This window comes from Elephantulus edwardii, unplaced genomic scaffold (genome assembly GCF_000299155.1).
Source record: "Elephantulus edwardii isolate Elephantulus edwardi_28Jun2011 unplaced genomic scaffold, EleEdw1.0 scaffold00006, whole genome shotgun sequence".
Lineage (NCBI taxonomy): Eukaryota > Metazoa > Chordata > Mammalia > Macroscelidea > Macroscelididae > Elephantulus > Elephantulus edwardii.
Window position 1 is genome coordinate 23,726,387 of NW_006399756.1, and position 19,748 is coordinate 23,746,134.

Below are 19,748 nucleotides of genomic sequence, written 5' to 3' on the forward strand. Positions count from 1 at the left end.
TTTCAGCTGTCCACACCACAGCAGTGGGCAACGAGCTTAAAGCCCCTGATGGCTCTGGGTGCTGACTCTCACCAGTGGCTATGGATGAAGTCACAGGTGATTTTCAGCCAGTGCTGGTGTTTGTCTTTTTTTTTTTTTTTTTATGAGACATACTTTATTTGAAAGGCATGTTCTACCAAGCATTTATTGATTTTTTATTTTTTTTTACTATGTAGTTGTGTGGCAGGATCTGCATTAGAACCTAGAGTCGTCACCACAGTGAACAAAACAAAGGGGTCTCTGTCCTCAGCCTTTGAGGTTGCATCCTACTAGTGGTAGTGGTGGCGCAGAGCAGAAATAAACAGCAGCCAAGGTCACTTGAGATCCTTACAGATTCCAGGAAGGGAATAAGCAGAAGCTGTGATATAGAAGATGCTAAGTAGGAATTAGGTTAAACAGAACAAAGCATTCAGACCCAAAACACTGCCAGGGGGTCCATTCCACCTCATAGTGAGGGTCCATCTGGTTTGTAAGGCCGTAAATCTTAACAGGAAGAGGCTGCCCATGAGTCAAAATCTAGTACCTCGAGAGAAGTATTTTTTATTTCTTTTTTTGTTTGTTTGTTTCAATCTGGTCAGGGCCAGAGATCTAAAACTTGTAATTCATTTCATTATAGATCATGAATTAGTTTTTGTATTTTATTTTCTTAATTTTAAGGAATGTTTATGGAGATTTTGGATTTACATTCATTCATTGTTGCATAGGGAAAAACGAATGACAATTCTGTAAAGTGGTAGAAACCTTGACTAATTTATTGGTCATAAAATAGTCCTGGTGGCAAAAGAGATTAGCACAGAAGTGAAGTAACTGACAGGTGAATTAGAGGCAGGAGAGTTTGAATATGTTCGCAATGATATGAGGCAAAAGGGAAGTTTTAAGGGGAGGGAGATAATGCCAGACTAAGTAAGTAACAGGCAGCCTGCTTGATATAATGTAGTTCCATAAAGAAAGATCAAACCCAGCAAGAGCTGGTGAAGACAGTGGAAGAGGGGATGGGTGTGGTGACGGGAGCAAAGGGGTCAAATAAAAATGATGTAAGCGATGACCATGAAAACAGTAATAATATATTTAACAGACAATGTGAGACTCAGGTTGGACCTCAAAGAAAGCAAGGAAGACCGCAAAAGAAAAATTGGCAGCTCTTACTCCAGTGTTCTGTGCTTCTCACCCTTGACCCTCATTTTGTTTTTCTTCTCAGATTCCCAGTACCTAACTTGCCGGATGCAGAACTGCACAGAGGCCAACCGGAATAAACCTTTCCCAGGCTACATTGACCCAGACTCCTTGATTGTCCAGGATGATTACGTGTTTGTCCAGGTGTGCAGCATCCACTTCTGTTGATCCTCTTAAAGACATTTCTCCCTGTGTCTGCCCTGGTTGCAACCCTTTCAGCCTGTTTATGACCCCTAAGGAGTAAAAACAAATAAACAAGAGAAGAGGTGGGGCGGGAAGGAAAGACAGGGTAGGGGGAGAGAGAGAGAAAGAAAGAACCCCCCAATGTAGTTTTTTTAACAGAAAAAAAACCCATAGCTGCATAAGGGAGCTTCTGAACCAGCAGAAAGTTAATTAGTTCCTTTGGATGGGGTCTAGAGGACCTGATTGGCATGGAGTCAGAGTCAGTGCATGGGAGAGTACTAAGGTTGTCTCTGGTAGGACCCCAAGGTCCATTCCTCTCTCTCACCTGCAATGAGTCATGAACAGGACTGATTAGATCTTGTCTTATCAGAAGGCCAATCAATCAGAACCCGCCTTCACCTACCCACCTGAAAACACAGAGAAGCAGGCAGGGGTGGGACAGGAAGCTATGATGTGACTAGATGAAGGTGTCTAGGCAGAGAGGGGAGATGGAGAGTAATAAGCCTTAATAGTCATGCGTGGAGTGTGATCAGGATAAAAGGAATTTAAATGAGATGTATTCAGCCAGCCCTTGTCACCTCCAAAGAGAGTGGAAAGCATTTTGAGAAGTTGGGTTTTCCTGTCTTCCCCAGGAGGAAGCTGGAGCTGTCTGCTTTGCCTCTCTTCAGTATTTAAGGAGAATTTTTAGACTTGTTTGGACAGTGCAATTAACGAATTCGTTTATTGCTTTCTGTGTTAAAGATAACAAAGGTGCAATTCCTAAACAGCTGATATATGTAATTTCACTACCTTTGGAACATTACCATATTTATTTGGACAGGAGAGAATAATTTAGAATATTTAATCTTATGCTAAAGAAAGTAGTTTTTTAAAAACAGATCAACATCTACTTATGCACTTTTTTTTACATGATTCATTACAGATTGTACACACACAAACATATACATATACACTTGCACATAAACATACATAAACGTGGACATCATGCTTGGAACATTGGAGGGCCAATGTTAAGGGAGGAAGACCCTCGACACAGTGACTGAAACAGTGGGCTCAAGGGTGTCAGAGATGGTGAGGTTGGCAGGTTAGGACAGGGTTCAGAGCCTGTTCATAGAGTTGGTATGAGTCGCTGTTGACTCGAGGTCATGTCACAACAACAATGAAATACATGCATATGTCACACACAGATGCATGCATATATTCACAAGCACATATGCACACTTATAGGGATACACAGTGAACACACTTGTACATTCACATGTTTACCCATGTACACAGACATAAATGTATATACATACATATGTATGCTAAACATTTTTCCCATGGAAATGAGTTTGCCGAAAACTTCAGAATCAGATTAGCAAGTGCTGTTGAAATGGTAACACCTCCGATACTTACTGAGTTACATCCTGGACAAAAGTGGAGGTAGAAGCTCACATTTTATTTCTTGGAGGTTCAGATCGGGGCTACCTGGTAGATGGTAGCCATGGCGTGGCTTTCGGTCCTGCTGTGTCAGTAGCATGTCCAGAGGCATCACCATGACAACGGGAGGCTGGCATTCAGTGGCCACAGATGCATGGCTCTGGAACAGCCACTATTCAACCTGGCCCTGCTGTATAGTACAAGGAAATCATTGTATGGTGATAGACGTAGCAGCATAGCTGATATTCTGATGGATATCAAGTCAATATACTTGGATTATTTATAGATTGTTGTTAAGTTCCGTCGAGTCGCAGGCAACTCATAACGAGCCTATGAAGGAGAGACCTCAACGCTTGTATTTCATCCTCTCTCCAGGTTCATAGGCTTTCCCGGAGGCAGGCTATTACAGAAGTGGATGCCACTCCTGCTTCTGAGCTTGTTTTAATCGGGGAGCTCCACCCCACTCTCAGTCCGCATTGGGTAACTAACCATTAATGCATCTGACACATCAGTGTCACAGTGTTCAGCCTCACAGCAACCACAAGTGACCATGGTACGGCAACTTATACACCAGGGCTATGCGACCTAGAGGAATGTCTGAACTAAAACAATGAAAGACAGGCCCAAGGGCTGAGGATTAAAAGTCACCCACCTTTGTTTTGGCTTGGTAGCATTGCTTTCTGTCCACTAGGCCAGCTGATCTCTCTCTATGTTGATGCTATTGTTGTTAAGTATAGTCGAGTCACAGATGACTCGTAGGGACCCTATGAAGGAGAGTCCTCAACACTTGGGTGTCTTTCATCCTCTCTCTGGAAACCCTATTTATAGGTAAATGTTATTGTTAAATATGTCAAGTTCAGTTCATAGTGACCCTATGAACTACCAATCTGAACATTGCCCTATCCTGTGCCATTCTCCCAACCTCTGACACACTCAAGCCCATTGCTGTAGTCACTGTGTCAACCTAGATGGTTAAGGGTCTTCCTCCTTTTCCAACGCTCCACCTTTCTAATCCTGATTTCTGTCTCCAAGGAATAACCTCTTCTAGCAACAAAATATGTGAGACGAAGCTTCGTCATTTTTGCCTCCAGGGAGCACTCTGGCGCCACCTTCTCCGAGACATATCTGTCTTTAACACTATCAAGACAACAAAAATCCTCTCCAGCTGAGCCAATAGGCAGCATCATGAGGGACAGAGAAAGGATTGAGTCAATGACCTCTTCTTACTTGGATTCATAATCGGTGCACTTGATACCATCAGTCAGGAGATCAGATGTACTACACTGGGAAAGTGAGCAATTGAGAACCTCTCAAAATTATTGAGGAATAATTATTTCAGTTTGAGGACTAAGGTGCACGTAGTCTTTTCAGTTACTTGCTAGCTGGGCAGTGGCCAAAGATGACAGAAGAAGCATTGATGCCTTTGAACTGTGGTGTTGGAGAAGAGCGCTGAAGATCAATAGACATTCTTATTGTTATTTTTGTTATGTGCCGTTGAGTCACCTATGACTCATAGCGACCCTATGTACAATAGTTCTAAACCCTGCTCTGTCCTGTGCCAATCTCATTTTCTCTGACACACCTACCCCCATTACCCCATTATCCCATTACTGAATCAGTCCATCTCATTGAAGGTCTTCCTCTCCTGTGCTATCACTCCACCCTCCCAAGCAATGACCTCCCTCTCCAAGCACTGGACCTTCCTTGCAACATAACCAAGGTATGTCAGAAAAAGCTTCAGAATCCTTGTCTCCAAGGAGTAGCCTCTTTTTACCCTCTCCAGAACAAACCTGTTTGTTTTCTTAGCATCCATGGTATATTCAAAACTCTTCTTCAGCACCACAGCTCAAAGGCATCAATTCTCCTTCTGTCTTCCCTAGTCATTATCCAGTTCTCTGTTGCATAGCAAGTGATTGCAAAGACCGTGAGGTGCACTTTAGTCTCCAGACTGACATCATTGCTTTTCAGTGCTTTGGTGAGGTCTCTGGCAGCAGGCTTTTCCAATGTAATATGTCTTTTAATTTCGTAACTACTGGTGTCAAGAGTGCTGACTGTGGAGCCAAGCAAACTAAAACTGTTTACAAACTCAATCTCTTCACCATCCGTCACAATGATGCCAGTTAGCCCACTGGTGAGAATCTTTGTTTTCTTGATATTGAGCTTCAATCCACATTGAAGGCGGCAGTCCCTGACCCTCTGCTGCAAGCACTTAAGGTCCTCCTCAGTTTCAGTCGATAGATAGATAGATAGATAGATAGATAGATAGATAGATAGATAAAAATATTTGCTGATTTCTAAGCCAGGATGACAGATCAAGGATTGTATTTTTATCCAGTGTGTTTAAGCTCAGACTGGGCCTCTGAGCAACTTGCGTGTCCTGTATAACTTGTTTGGGAACAGAATGCCAATCCCTTACACGCATCCACCATTGTCATTCCCGTGGTGTCCTGTGTACTGACAGCTGCTCCTTCCATTCAGGTGACCTGTAACTGTGATTAGCACCTTTCATAACCTCTCTGTTTGTGTTGCAGCTGACATCAGGCGGACGGCCCCACTACTACGTGTCCTATCGCAGAAATGCGTTTGCCCAGATGAAGCTGCCCAAGTATGCCCTGCCCAAGGTACGGCCGGAATCACATTCTGCATTTCAGTGTTGCTTTGACAAGAGTCCCCATTCCTGCTTCCATCCTGTTCCCAGAGGGCTCTTTCAGGCCCTCGCTGCTGTTTGCTTCTTCTTATCCCCTGCCTTTCTTTATCAACTTCATTTTCCTGCCTTCTGTTTTCACACATTGTTTTATCTACTTTACCTTTCTTAAGTCTTTGGTGTCTTTAATCCTCTCCCAAGTCATCCATCCATCGTCTATCTTAAAACTCATAAAATTGTACAGAGTCACATTGGCTTTTTCATAGTGAAGGTTTCAAGTGTCATGTCTTTGATTTCTACTAAGAGGTTTTTTTTTTAATATCATTTATTGTTAGGAGTTGCTTTATTAGGAAATAATGGATAAAGCAGAAAGATGGCATTCAACCTTTGGGGTTTTTATTGTTTGGGGTTTTTTTTCCTTGGAATGGAAATTATGAAACTAATTTTGGGTTTTGAGGCCCAGCCAATTTCCCACATTTCCTCAAAGACAGACACCTTTGCAAAGACTGGAAGGGCAAGAAGGTTAGAGACCCTCACCTCCTGAAGTCCCCTGGATGTCTTTCCAGAGACACTGAAAACTGTGTTAATATGGAGTGCCACCTAGTGGAGGTCAAGATGATTTAGTAGCTCAAACTGGCTTTTCAGTCTTGCTGCCATTGTGATGTGTGGCCAGCCATTATTCATTGTCTGCATGCTTCAGTCTGCGAGCAGGCGAGATGTGTATACTTGTAAAAAGAAGATTGTTTAGATTTAAAGATGACAGGACTGCAATAAAGCCTTTGGGTTGTAGAAAGAAAATGAGAAACTGTGATTGAATTTGTATGTCCCTTGGCATTTTTCCTTTCCGTACACACGTTTCGAGCATTTTATCTTAAACCAACACCAGTGAGCGGTGGCACGCACAACACAGGGGCAGACTGCCATGGCTTCTCCGGGTCATAGTCTCTTTGTCCATCACTCTGTCTGAGGGAAAGATGGATTTAAAACTCAGCTCATTGAAGGAAGTAACACACATTAGTAACTCCGAAGACCGACCTACATCCATGTCAGCAGTTGTTATTTTCAAGTAATAAAGAACTTAACGACACTGGCATTTTATATATTTATTTATTTCTATCCAGAATTTTATATATCTGTGTTTTTATCCATTTATGTGCCTCTTGCTTTCAGTTTGCCTCGGCATTTGCTCCAGTAAAACTAGAATTTCCTACATTTGAAGTACCGTATGTGGGAAAGGGAAAAAGTCACAGAATGTTGTTCAAATCCTCTGACAGTCTCTCAGGAATGGCCGTGAAGGAGATGACTGTCACCTCAGTATGTCCAGCAGAACTGGTTTTCTTGCTTATCTGAATAAATTACTATTCTTTCAATTGATCAGCAATGGAATACATGTCTTCCAAGATGTAAACATTTAAAAGTAAGACACATTTAAGCACTGAGATGGTCTTGTCCAGAAAGCAGATGGAAAAAAATCAGGAAGTGGTAGATTAGAGTTACCCATGTAATACTCACAGTTGGACATAGGCTATTTGAGTAAAGTGAGTTTTGGCCAAAACCACGCATTATTTGCTTCCTAGGTGTGTGCTCTAAATAGTACATGGCTTTTTCTTGAAAGTAAATCAATAGTTTCCATCATTAAAACATAACTCTGACTAAAAAAAATAATTAAAAAATATTATATCTACCGTCAAGGACATTAAGAGAAAAAGTCTTGTTCGTCGAAGGAGCCTTAGAATTGGTGAGTTGAAATCAGGGAGGATTTTTGCAGAGCCAGCGTGGGACTGTTAGGAGAGAGATACTTTGCATTGATTGTTCATTGCCATTCCACGCATCACTGCTGACAGTCGCCCCCAGTGGCAGCCTGTCAGTCTAGAAGGAAGGAAACTTTTCTTCTGAGCCACAATCGGGTTTCCTATTCCTCTGCCTCTGTGTTCCCACATGAGCACATCTTATTCCTCAGCTTCAGTTGAGGTTTGCAGATAGAATACAGTGATTAATTTAGCTTGTTTCTGGAAAAATAGGAGCCAGCCCAACAAATGAAGATACTGTTTAATCTAAGCAGTGCTTGTTGTTGGGACCAATGGGCACCTTCATTGCCCCCGCCACTGCACCTTCAAAGAGGAGCCTCAGCTCGGGCGGAGTCTTCTGCTGTAAAGGTGCATATTATTTCACGGTCTTTTGTCAAAGCCAGGGCGGCTCAGACTGGAAATGAACAAAGGTTCATCCCAGCCAAAGGATGAGAGACAAACGAGCACTTTCATGCTCAAATTTTCTTTAATCATCCAAGTGCCATTGTATCAGCTCTTGAAAGACCATGGCTGACCTGTGGTCAGTGAAAAAAAAAAAAGAAAGGGGGAAAAAAGACTCAAGGAAATTTACAATAATGTTAAAGAATGACCAGATGGGGTAGTGGAGTGGCTTTAATGTCACCATTGCTGTTAAGAGCATGTGGCCTTCCAGATGGGAGACGCAGTGACAGGCTTCCGTCTCCTAACTTACTTGGAGCTCATTCAGAGCTACTCAAGTGAGATAAATGAGGCAATACATATGAAAGTGCTCTGAGCATTTTGGAGGACAGATACTCTATAAAAGCAAGGTAATATTAGTATTAGTATGGATCTAGTTGTCTCTGTGGTAGAAGATCGATGTGCCTGGCATGTGAGTGGCGCGAAGGCCGCTGATAACACCATTGGAAACCAGCAGTCCAGGCCTGCGTCTGTCATGGGCTTCCTGTGAATCTTTGTACCATTTTATCTGTTTCTTTGTGTGTGTGTGTGTGTGTGTGTGTGTATGTGTCTAGTCTTTTAAATGAGGAGCTTAGTGTCACAATAGTATCTCTTCATATATATTACATATGATAAAATGTCACTCAAGATATTACATGAAAATTGGAATCAAATCTATTTTTAAAAGAACTAGCTAGGTAAACTTGACTGCCCTGTGGTCCTTGTCCAGAGAGTGATAATGTTCAAGTTAAATACAAGTCACCAAGGGATCCTGAAAACCAGAAAGCTGTTCCATTTAACGTGAGTCCAAACCTTTCCCCAAAGGCTTATTATCTGTTAAAATCCAACGATACTCGTGCTTAGCATAACAGACTTTGTGAAACACTTCAGTAGAAGAACTGTGAGAGAGCTTCTTGATCTAAAATTCTCTGACTCTGTGAAAATAGCTTTAAAAAGTGTCACCTTTGGAGAAAGAACAAAATTTTCCTGAAAGAGTAAGAGCAAAGTTACAAGAAAGGAAAAAAAATAGCATTTAAATATGTTAAGGCTTTCATTCATGAAGATGTTTTTAAAACAACATCATTTGGAAGACTGTCCTATATGCATGTAATTAGATTATGTGGTCGGAAAGGAAACCTAATAATAGCCTTCATCTAGAAATGTCCTTATAGCCTGTAATAGCTCTCCCACTGACTGAAAGGAACATGGTTGATGTATGTGTTTTCAATTCTGCATCTACAAAAATAAAAAGGTTTGTAAGAGATGAGGTGGTACAAGAGAAGATGATCTCTAGCCCACTAGGATTATGCCGTGGAATGGCTTATATAAAGAACCCTGATATTCAGCAGTGTACAGATGCACTTAGCAGGCACAGATGTGACAATTTGCTACAAGGATTGTCTAGTTACAAGTGAAATATTTTAACTTGAATTCAGCATGCTAAATTCCTACTGACAAAAAAGTAAACCTAAATGGGGACCAGTTATTTGGCAAATCTAAAATGTTAATATAAAGACCTAGGTTATTTGTCCAGTAAGAAATGAGAAACCATGGAAGATTGTGTCCCTTAATTGTCGAGTGGCCCGTGGTGTAATTTCTACAGCTAATTATCTCCGTTAGATAGAAACAAAACACGGAAAAGAGCCACTCTTTATTCTTGAGTCTATTAAGACACCAACAGATGTAATAGGCAGAAAGGTCAAACCAATGTGCTTAACAGTGGTTAGGGGATTCGCTTCACCCACAGCTAACATGCATGGAGCACATGCTAAATGTTAGGCATTACTTTAAGTACTTAACACCTGTTGTTGCTGTTTTTGTAAGGTGCAGTCGAGTCATAGATGACTCATAGTGACCCTATGAATGAACTATCAACTGGTAAACCTTTACAGCCTCATGATTTGCCTAATATTGTTGTATCTCTTCTGTAGTAGACGTGTCCAGGCACTGTATTCACACATCTAAGGGAACAGAGATAAGATTTCAATTGGATAGCTCTCTAAAGTCCGTTTTCCAACCAGTGTATGAGATGTCCTTTTGAACACAAAAGTCTGGAAGTGGCATTGACTTTCAGCATGTCCACATCCAAGGACTCAAGGCTTAAGGATTTAGCCCATCACTCCCCATCTCTTGAGTCTGTTCTTCTCAGGATTGGCTGTCTTTCTGACACTGTCAGATCTGTCATTTGGGGGGGGGGCAGGGGAACTCACAAAAAGCCAAACAATACAAATCATTGCTGCCAAGTAGGAATCAACACATTGCAGACCCTACAGCAGATTTTAGGGCTGTAAATCCAAAGAGAGGTTGCCCATCTCTCTTGTGGTGAATAGTTGGTGGATTCAAATCACCAGAGAGGTGTGACTTCTAGATTAGGAGCATGAATCTTCTACAGACTATACTATCAGAGCTATACTATCCTTCCTGTCAGTTCTGGAGGGTTTTATTTCTTTAATATGCTTTCAAACTCCATGTTAGGAGGTTTCCCCACCCCCCTCTATTGATTCAACCCAAGTTCTAAAATTATCTATTGCTTTATCTCTTGCCCTTCCCTAATTCAATCACTGTTGTCAAAGAAAATTATATGCTGCATATTCTAAATGCGTCCTTGCTTGCTGAAAGTGAGGAGGACTTGAAGCTCTTGCTGCAGAAGATCAAGGAATGCAGCCTCCAGTAGGGATTGCTTCTCAATGTCAAGAAAACAAGCATTCTTACCACTAGCTCCATAGCCAGGATCGTGATGGATGGAGAAGAGATTGAAACTGTCAACAGCTTCATCTTGGTTGGATCCACATTCAACACACTTGGTACCCACAATCAGGAAATAAGGAGACATACTGCACTGGGAAAATCTGCAGTTGGGAACCTCTCCAAATTATTGAGGAGTAATGATGTCAGTTTGAGAAGTAAGGTGTGCCTGATGTAGGCCATAGCCTTTCTGATTACTTGCTATAGATAGTGAATAAGGATGACTGAACAAGAATTGATGCCTTTGAGCTGTGGTGTTGGAGAAGAGCACTGAACATTCTATGGATGGCCAAGAGAAAAAAAAAAAGATATGTCTTGGAGAGAGTGCAGCCGGAGTGCTCTTTGGAGGCAAAGATGATGAGGCTTCACTTCATATATTTTAGGCATGTTGCTAGGAGGGGCTATTCCTTGGAGAAAGACATGATGCTGAGAAGGGTGGAGGGTCGGTGAAGGAGAGGAAGACCCTCAACCAGGTGGATCGACACAGTGACTGCTGCAATGGGCTCTTGTGTGTCAGGAAGTGTGAGGATGGCGCAGGACAGAACAGGGTTCAGATCTTTTGTTGATAGGGTTGCTATGAGTCATACTCGACTCAGTGCCACCTAACAACAAAAAGTATCGATTGACTTTTTTCTGGTGACCAGACCTTGGTATTCTTTAAAAAAACCACCTCATACCTACTGTCAGACCAATTTTCTTCCTTATATAGAATGACATAAACATTAGCCGTATCATAAACCTTTATTTGTATAATTGGCCATGTTAAACTTATGGAATGGACTCATTTTTTTTGGCTTCTCCTTACTGGAGCTAATCCAAAACAGGGCAGTATTTTGTTGTACACGGGATCCTGTGGATTGAAACTAACTCTACAGTACCTAACAACAATATCAACAACATCATGGGCATCTTTCTGCAAGGGCACAGGAATACACAGCCCTTTGTATAAGAATTTTCTTCAAGGTTCATAAGAGTTCATATGGCTAGAGAGGAGGATTATCCTTACTCATGTCCAGAGCAAAGTTGGCTGAATTGTTGAATGAATGAATGATTGATTGATTGATTGATTGATTGATTGATTGGTTGAGCACAGGCATACATTACAGTGAGAAATTTCAGTTAGAAGTTAGGTAACATTTTATAGCACTCAACCTATATTAAGGGAGATTCATAGATCTGCTGGAACTTTTCAAGAGTAAAGACTAGTCCGTGAAATCTTTTCATGTTCTTCAACCTTAGTGTGCGTGTGATTTATTTTGGTTGGTTTGCTATTTGCTCTCTGAAGACGTGTCTTCTCTGGGAACCAGCAAGTCTTGGTCTGTGTTGGCCCCGTCAATATATCCTCACACTCTACATGACAGAATGGGGAAAGAAACACCATGGGATCCTTACTGATCTGTGGGCAGCGGCTCACTGCTTTCACACTGTCCTCGCCTTGTTTACATCTCTGTCTCCAGGATAACCAGGGTCTGGAAGCATCATCACTTATACAGACGATTTTCTTGCCTCTTTGGCTTGAGGTTTCCTGCAGAACCTCTCAGGGTAAAGGTTGAGCTGAGAACCTGGGCCCTTGCGCCCTCATTAACGTAGTGTGTGGCGCTGTGGGGTTCTCAGGTGAACGTGTTCTTCCAGGGCTGGTATTTCTTAGCCTTACTTAGCACAGTACTTACACTTCACTGTCTCTGTTAATCACCAGGTTCGCTTATTAACATGTAGATTTGGATTCACTAGGAGGAGCCTGATGTTCTAACCATCTTTCAAAGTGATGCTCACGTTGCAGGCCCATCGACCACCACAAGGAGAGAGTCAAAGCTTGTCTGCACTGCCCCCCTTTTGTAATGTGATCTATATAAGCCTTCTAACGAGTATCATAATGGTGCTGGCCAATGTATCAGGATGATGCATTCTCCAAAGTCACACATATTTGAGACAGTACTTCTTAAATTAGCAAACGGGGCAGTTCAGTTATAACTGAGTTTTCAAACGCGCCTGCGCTCTGTTTCCTCATCACTGTACTGCCCAACCCCACAAGCACCCAACACACTACATGATTAACAAATAAGCAGTTAATCATCCTTCTGCACGTGTGTAAAAGGAAGATCTCCATCTTCTGTTACATCACCTCTACTGGTATATTTCTCCTTTAGATTCCTGCTCTTTGGGCACCTGCTGGGTCACTTATAAAATTCCTCCCCCCCTTTCTCTTTCTTGTGTCTTCTCCCAGGATATGCATGTCATCAGCACTGACGAGAACCAGGTGTTTGCGGCTGTCCAGGAATGGAACCAGAATGACACGTACAACCTCTACATCTCAGACACCCGCGGTGTCTACTTCACTCTGGCTCTGGAAAATGTCCAGAGCAACAGAGGCCCTGAAGGCAACGTGATGATAGACCTTTATGAGGTATGTCACCGAGGACCATGTGGTCTGGAGCCTCAGCAAATGCCTACACTGACTTTGCAAGCCCGGCCGTGACTGTGCCCACATTACTCTACTAGAGGGCTTTGTGGGACATATTAGTTCATTTGTAATCCACAAAAGATCTCAGGAGGGATTATTTTCAACAAATGTGAGCTGAGTGAGAATTTAAAACTAGTCTTGAAGGGCCAGCAAGGTGTTTAGCAAAGGAATGGTGGGTATTATTGCTCTATGAAGAGCGAATGGAGATAAATATCCTTGCATTATGCTAGAAGATACTGCCCTTGGAAGCTGAAGATTTTTCTAACTAGATAACTTCCCCAGACTCTCTTCTGGTGAGTGAGATAAGGTTAATATATCTTTCTTTCCAAAATCAGAAAACTATCAGCACTTCTCAGGCTCCCCAAAGCCAACTACGGCACCTCATTGCTCAAAAGGACCAATATACTAAATAAATCCATGCGTGTTGCGTCAGGTAGACTTTATCACAAACACCAATGTTTTAATTGCTGTTTCTGGCATAGCAAGGGTAGAGAGCACGCTGCTATTTTGGGGTGGATTCCAGGCATTTGTCAGTCTTAATCTTGTGTTATAAAGAATATATAATGGTGTATAATGAGCCATTAGAAACCGTATTCAGAAATCGAGAGAAGTGTAATTAGATACCTACATTCCATCTGCAAAGAAGAATCTAAAATTGATTCAAATATGCACAGTCCTAATGACATGATGGTTCAGTTGAGAATCAGTTCAGAGAGTCAAGAGGTGGTTTGTTTAATGAGAATCAAGAAAGTTATATGTGTCATAGAAGGAAATGAATTTCACTTAAAGGAATGTAACCTATCATTATAATTCCTTCAATTGTTTTTCTTTCCCTTTAGGAGTTCTCTGGGATTCTCTTCAGTATCTCAATGTCTATATTCATATATAGCAGCATGTTCATAAGCTTTATGCCTAATATGTTGTTGTTATTGTTGTTGTTAGGTGCTGTCAAGTTAAGTATGACCCATAGAGACCCTGCAAACAACAGATCTGAGCCCTGTCCTGTCCTGTGCCATCCTCAGACTTCCTGACGCATCAGAGCCCATTGTGGCTAATGCCTGTTTTAGAGCGGATGTATTTGTAATCGAAACAATAGCAGATGTATTTTTTTCTGTGTACCAGAGAGTCAGAACCTACCCATAACTGACCCTCCAGTGGGTTTTCAGAGACAGTAAGTTGCACAAGAGGAGATTGCCCATTCTACTTCAGAGCAGCTGGTGGCCTCAAACCATTTACCTTCAGAATTACAGCTCAGCTTCTTGCAGAGTAGAAAAGCTTACAGTTCATGTGTGTATATTTAGAAAGCTGAGCCGCAAAATTTTCTTCCACGTATTCGCAAGTTCATGGTGGGTTGTTGGTTTGTGGTTTTGTTGGGTTGTGTGTTTTTTTCTCCCCATTTCTGCCCATGTTTCAAATAAATACATTTATGGATGCATCTCAACCACAAACTGAACATATATTGTGGAAAACATTTATATATGCTGGTGATTTACCTTGAAAATAATGTTGGATAAAATCGTGGTTTCGAATATAGATCTTCGCTGAGCTATCTGGGTCTAAATCCTAACTATACCATGTGCATGTATTTGTGCAACAAAACCACTAACTTCTGAGCATTAGTTCCCTTATTTTAAAAATACTGATTATCATGGGACCTTCCCAATAGGAGTTATTTGACATGAAATGAACTAATCTTCATCAGATACGGAGCTCCGATGGCTTAGCGCCACCCAGAGTCATTCAGTGCAAATCCATCAACTGCTCTGTGGACTAAAGATGGGCAGTCTCCTCCCTTGGGACTTACTGCCTCTGAAACCCGCGGGAGGGTCAGCTAGGAGTCTGTTCTTACCCTATGGGACTTAGAAACAAACAACAATAATCCTTATCAAAGGAGCCCAGGTGGAGACTTATCTAGCAGTGCTGCTAACTGAAAGGTCGACAGTTCAAATCCACTAGTTGCTCCAAGGGAGAAAGATCAGTAGTCTCCTTCCATAAAGACTTATCACCCCAGAAACCCTTTGGATGCTTTGCTGTGAGTTGAAAAGAACTTGAAAGCAGTGAGTGGTTTCCTTCTCATCATAAGGAGAATACAGGGCCTGAGATACAGCATTGCTCATCACATTGTAGATGGCACACCGTTAATAGTATATTGTAATATATTTAATCATCAATCCAATTCTCTACAGTTAAAATCTTAAGAATCTGCCTACATTATTAAATGGTCCATATAGTTCCACTCTTTTGGGTTTTTCTTGTTTGCAGTTGGCCTGGTAACATTGTAATACATGGGATCTTTTTGTTTTTTTTAACACTAACTGTGTGATGCAGATGACAGAACCTTGCTTGCTGAAAGTGAGGAGGACTTGAAGCCCTTATTACAGAAGATCAAGGAATACAGGCCTTTGATGTTTGTTGCATCTCAATGACAAGAAAACAAAGATTCTTACCACTGGACCAATAGGCAATGTCATGATGGATGAAGAGGAGATTGAAACTGTCAACAGCTTCATCTTGCTTTAATCCACAATTAACACTGTTGGTACCAAGCAGTGAGGAAATGAGACACATTGCACTGGGAAAAATCTACAGATAGGGACTTCTCCAAATTATTGAGGAGTGGCATCCACTTCCTAAACAACATGCCTTCGGAAACTCTATGAACTTTAATAAATGTTGAGACTTATAGAAAGGCTTCAGGCCTTTTGTTTTTAGGGTCACTATGAGTTGTGCTTGACTCAACAGCAATCAACAACAATAGTGATGTCAGTTTGAAGGTTAAGGTGCATCTGATTCAGGCCGTAGTCTTTCTGATCACTTGGCTTTGGATCTGAGAGCTGGATAGTGAAAAAGAATGACAGAAAAAGAATTGATGCCTTTGATCTGTGACGTTGGACGGCCAAGAGAATGACCAGATATGTCTTGGACAGGGTGCAGCTGGAGTGCTCTTTGGAGGAAAGAATGATGAAACTTCACCTCACCTACTTTAGGCATGTAACTAAGAGAGGCTAGTCCTCAGAGAGGAACGTGATAGTGTGAAGGATGGAGGGCCGGTGAAGGAGAGGAAGACCCTTGACCAAGTGGATTGACACAGTGACTGCTGCAATGGGCCTCTATGTGCATCAGGAAGTGTGAAGATGGCACACGATAGAGCAGGGTTCAGATCTTTTGTAGATAGGGTTACTTTGACTCATACTCAACACAATGGCACCTAACAACAACAACAACTTGCGTTATAAGGATATCCAGTGTCTTAGTCTGTAGAGAGTTGCACTGGGAACTCAATGGTCTCTGTCTTCACAATTCAAGTCCATCAGAGACTCTGTGGTGGCTAGAAGGGCCATCTCCTCCTATGGGGCATGCAATCTTGCAAACCCAATGACAGGTCAGATGTAAATCTATTTTGAATAAGTGGCAGTAATTTGGAGGGTTTGCGTTGTCTTTTAGACAGGTATGGATTTTTATGTGTCTTCTTGTACTTGTAAGTGTATTATAAACATGTAAGCATTAAATATGTGCTGTGGGTGTGCCTTGCAGTTTTTGCCTTGATCCAAGACTTATTGGAGAAATCTCCTGCTCTTGGCGTCTGCTGGATATGGAGTCAAAGCCACTGTCCCACCTTCAACGCTCCATTTTCCTTCCTCAGCCTGTCCTGTGTGTCTCCAAACAGTTTTCTTCTCTTCAGTTTGCATTTCCTCCCTCCTGATTATATTTTCTCCTCTTTTCAAACCAATGTGGAATCGTTGATCTGGAGGAATTTTGTTTTCTATCAGAAAAAGTCTCTTTTAATTGGTCCCTTGATGATGGAAAGGATGACGGATTTGGACAGGCAGGGCTTTGCGTTGGCCTATTATTTGCATTTGTTCTCACGAATGGTTTTCTAAATGCAAACAGGTAACAGGCACCGAATGAGAAGAGGGGCCAGGGTGACCTCTGGACATGGCCATTCTGGATTTTTGCTAAGCCTTATGCTTCCCCTTTTGTGCCTGCCTTGCATTTGACTATCTGTAGGGGGACTGCTGGCTCCTGTTAGCATCACGGTGAGCAGTGGGGCGACTGCATTATGTAAAGGTGTTCTGCATCCTCGGGCCAGAGAAGAGGAGTCTTTGTTTTATTAGCCTGACAGTTCACAGCAACTTGAATTGAAATTGATGTGCTCAGACCAGCAGTGCCATATCTGCTGATTACCTAGATAGAAAGAATATTGGCTGACACGGAACCTGGCACAAATGTTCCCTTAAATCTGATTGTTCTGGCTAGCAGGATGCTGAAAGCCATCCAGCGTGGATTTCCCAGCAGAATTGCAATGAATGATGAGTGTGTAGAGATAAGTGAAAAGTAAGAAAGTCCATAAGTGAATTAATAAGGAGCAGAGATGAGGAACATATGAGGTGAGGGTGACTGAGACCCACTCTGCGGGGTGCGTGTCTGTTCAGATTTGGGGGGTGACGGAGGAAGATGGAATGATTTGTTTGTATGCTCTGCATGCCAATTACCTGCTATTCCCGTACTGCATGCTTTTTAAGCTATTTTCGCAGAGGCAAAATATACAACTGGTGTGTATATAGATAGACCAATGTATCGAGGACCGATATTGTTCATGAATCTTTGTTGGAAATGTAGAAGAACACACAGTTCTCATTAAATCACTCTTTGTACACACACACACACACACGCACGCACACACACACACACACACGAAACTGGTACAAATGCTGTGCTCTCAATGCTCGTAGAATCTAACTTATAGATGTGACAGGGTAGGGAAATTTGAGAAGGGATCGAGAAAGTGTCATTTTCCTGACATTTTCCTTTAATATAAGTTTGTCATTGAATAATGAACTTATTTGAAAAGTTAAGAGGGTGGGGGCTGGGGAGAAATTCAAGAAGTGAGTGTCAGCCAGTAAGTTTGACTATAGAACCAAAATTATAGGAAAATCTTTTGTTCAATTAATAAGCACTTAAATGTTGGGCTCCAGGCCATGTTCTTTGTGATTACGTGCTATACGCCAGAAAGCTGAGCAGTGACTAAGGATGATTGAAGGAGCACTGATGCCTTTTGAGCAGTGTTCCTGGAGAAGAGTATTGCCTATACCGTGGGCTGCTGGAGAACAAAGACTTTTGTCCTGGAGAGGGTAAAACCAGGCTTTTCTTTGGAGGCAAAGATTCTGAAGCTCCCTCTGACATACTTTGGGTATGTTGCAAGGAGGGACCAGCTCATGGAGAGGGACATCATGCTTGGGAGTGTGGAGGGACAGTGCAAGAGAGGAAGACCCTGGATGAGATGGATTAACTCAGTGACTGGGGTAATGAGTGTAGTAGATGTGTCAAAGACAATAAGATTGGCTCCAGATAGAGCAGGGTTCAGAGCTGATGAACATAGGGTCTCTATGAGTCACAAGTGATTCAACGGCATATAACAAAATCAACATGTTGGAATACTGTTATCTGTTAGACATTGTGTCAAGACCATGGCATAATTATCTCACTTAACTCTTATATTCATTCATGCCATAGTACTATGTTGTTGTCTTTAGGTGCTGTTGTATCACCTCTGATGCCTCGTTGGCTCCGAGTTCATAGGAACAATAGATGTGAACCCCGCCCTATTCTGTACCATCCTCATCATCTCTGATAAGCTAGAGCTCATTGTTGCAGACACTGTGTCAGACCTTCTTGTCGAAGGTCTTCCTCTCCTTCTCCGACCCTCAGCCTTTCCCAGCATGATGTCTTTTTCCAAGAACTGGACCCTCTTGAAACCATGTCCAAAGGATGTGAGTTGAACTTTCACGATCCTTTGCTAAGCGGAGCACCCTGGTTGTGCATCCTCGTTGACAGACTCATTTGGTTTTTTTGCAGTTCGTGGGCTGTTTAATACTCTTCTCCAACATAGAACTATAATCTCTCCCATATCCACCCTAAGGAAATGGAAAATGTAATCTCTTTTCTAAAATTAGCAAGTAGGTGGTTAGGAATGGAAAACTAAAGCGTGCAAATTCTCACCTATGAAGTATCTTTTTCTCCCCTGAAAGGACAGTGTTGGCACTTGAACTTGATTGTAGCCAAGTAATAGCATCAAAAGGGGTAAGACTGAGAAAAACAAGATAGATTAGGTATACTGAATTGAAACAGATGAGGGAGAGAACAGTTTAAAAGTGATATATGATAGTATATTATGATTATCACAGGAATTCAGAATTAAGGTTGCATAGTGGAGTGCATTTGGGACTGGGGGTGGGGGCAGGGTTGGGGTTGGGAGGATTGTATACCAACGAAGAAGTTTATCTTTTGCTTTTCAAAGAGGGGAGAGAATTAGGGGAAGGTGGGGTAAAGGAAAAAAATGCAACAATGAATGAATGAAAATCCAAAATCTCTGTAAACATTCATGAAAATAAGTAAAATATTTTTTTAAAAAGGGAAAGACATTGGAATGGAGGATAAATACTGTGAGCCTATGCCTAACATTGGAGGAAACCAAACAGGAAGAAGAAAATTGTCCACAGACCTCACAGTAGGTGAAAGCAGCGTTTGATTGCTCTGGGCTTTTTGCCCCTTTCTACACGTATCCTGACCCTGCATTTAGCAATGACCTCCAGTATGGAATAGTGGTTACCGATGCCCAGAAACAGGTGTCCTAAAACTCTTGTTGTTTCTAAATAGCACACATATTCTGGTGGCATCTGAAGAAGGAGTCACAGAGGACAGCCTGCCTGGCTGATGGTTGCCAATGAGAAGTGGTGGGACCAGTGTGCCTGAGATCCATGCTTTCCTGGGTGCTTGTGTGGCCTGGAAGAGGAGAGGAGTTATGACAGCTTTGGACAATATCCTCCCTCCTTTGGGAGGAGAACATTAATTAATG

The 19,748-nt window shown here is 42.0% G+C and overlaps 1 protein-coding gene across 4 annotated transcripts in view; it reads left to right on the plus strand.

Moving 5' to 3' along the window:
- Positions 1-19,748, plus strand: part of SORCS1 (sortilin-related VPS10 domain containing receptor 1) — a 675,554-nt gene that overhangs the window by 520,975 nt on the left and 134,831 nt on the right. For all 4 annotated transcript variants that reach the window (XM_006879951.1, XM_006879950.1, XM_006879949.1 and 1 more), the window contains exons 7-9: positions 1,238-1,356; positions 5,349-5,438; positions 12,656-12,835. In XM_006879951.1, coding sequence (XP_006880013.1) covers positions 1,238-1,356; positions 5,349-5,438; positions 12,656-12,835 — 389 coding nt within the window. The remainder of the gene's footprint in view (positions 1-1,237; positions 1,357-5,348; positions 5,439-12,655; positions 12,836-19,748) is intronic.